This window comes from Octopus bimaculoides, chromosome 4 (genome assembly GCF_001194135.2).
Source record: "Octopus bimaculoides isolate UCB-OBI-ISO-001 chromosome 4, ASM119413v2, whole genome shotgun sequence".
Classification (NCBI taxonomy): domain Eukaryota; kingdom Metazoa; phylum Mollusca; class Cephalopoda; order Octopoda; family Octopodidae; genus Octopus; species Octopus bimaculoides.
Window position 1 is genome coordinate 117,029,856 of NC_068984.1, and position 802 is coordinate 117,030,657.

Genomic DNA, 802 nt, shown 5'->3' on the forward strand with positions numbered 1-802 from the left:
CGAGCGAGTTCGTTGCCAGTACCGCTGGACTGGCTCCTGTGCAGGTGGCACGTAAAATACACCATTTCGAGTGTGGCCGTTGCCAGTACCTCCTGACGGGCCTTGGTGCCAGTGGCACGTAAAAGCACCCACTACACTCTCGGAGTGGTTGGCGTTAGGAAGGGCATCCAGCTGTAGAAACTCTGCCAGATCAGATTGGAGCCTGGTGTAGCTATCTGGTTTACCACTCCTCCGTCAAATCGTCCAACCCATGCTAGCATGGAAAGCGGACATTAAACGATGATGGTGATCTAACATGCTCAGCTTGCTGCAGGAGATGTCATTCATGTACCAGTTGTTCACTTATCGTGAACTAAGTTTGTATGTTCTTTTCAAGTCTCAATGACTTTGTAGAGACTTCTTGCACTACCAAGTAACGCTGTTTTTTGGATGTTTTTTTTATTTTCATTTTTATTCTTTTCTGCTTCCATCCTGATGGTTATTATTAAAAAAAAAAAATGACTTATTTTCATTCAGTTTCTCATCTTTTATTTATTTATTTTTTTCTTCATTCCAGTTCTTCCTTATCCATCTTGTACGTGCATTCAAGTCACAGATTGCCCATCAGCGTGCCAAATTAAAGAGAAGCGAAATGCTATTACTTCAAGTGGAAGGACACGGGGACATTTCTCATATTTCGTAATCTTGGTGTAATTTGCTAAAAGAAATTCTTGAATTTAAAAAAAAAAAATTTTTTTTTTTTGGTTTTCTAAATTAAATCTGGTTTTCAGAAATGAAAACAATTATAATGCATCAAACACAC

General features: G+C 39.3%; 1 protein-coding gene across 1 annotated transcript in view; it reads left to right on the top strand.

Annotated features, from left to right (window-relative positions):
- LOC106882727 (tetraspanin-33) overlaps nucleotides 1-767 on the top strand; it is an 82,973-nt gene extending 82,206 nt beyond the window's left edge. Inside the window, exon 7 of the mRNA XM_014933499.2 lies at nucleotides 557-767. Coding sequence (XP_014788985.1) covers nucleotides 557-682 — 126 coding nt within the window. The 3' untranslated portion in view covers nucleotides 683-767. The remainder of the gene's footprint in view (nucleotides 1-556) is intronic.
- The last annotated feature ends 35 nt before the right edge of the window (nucleotides 768-802 follow it).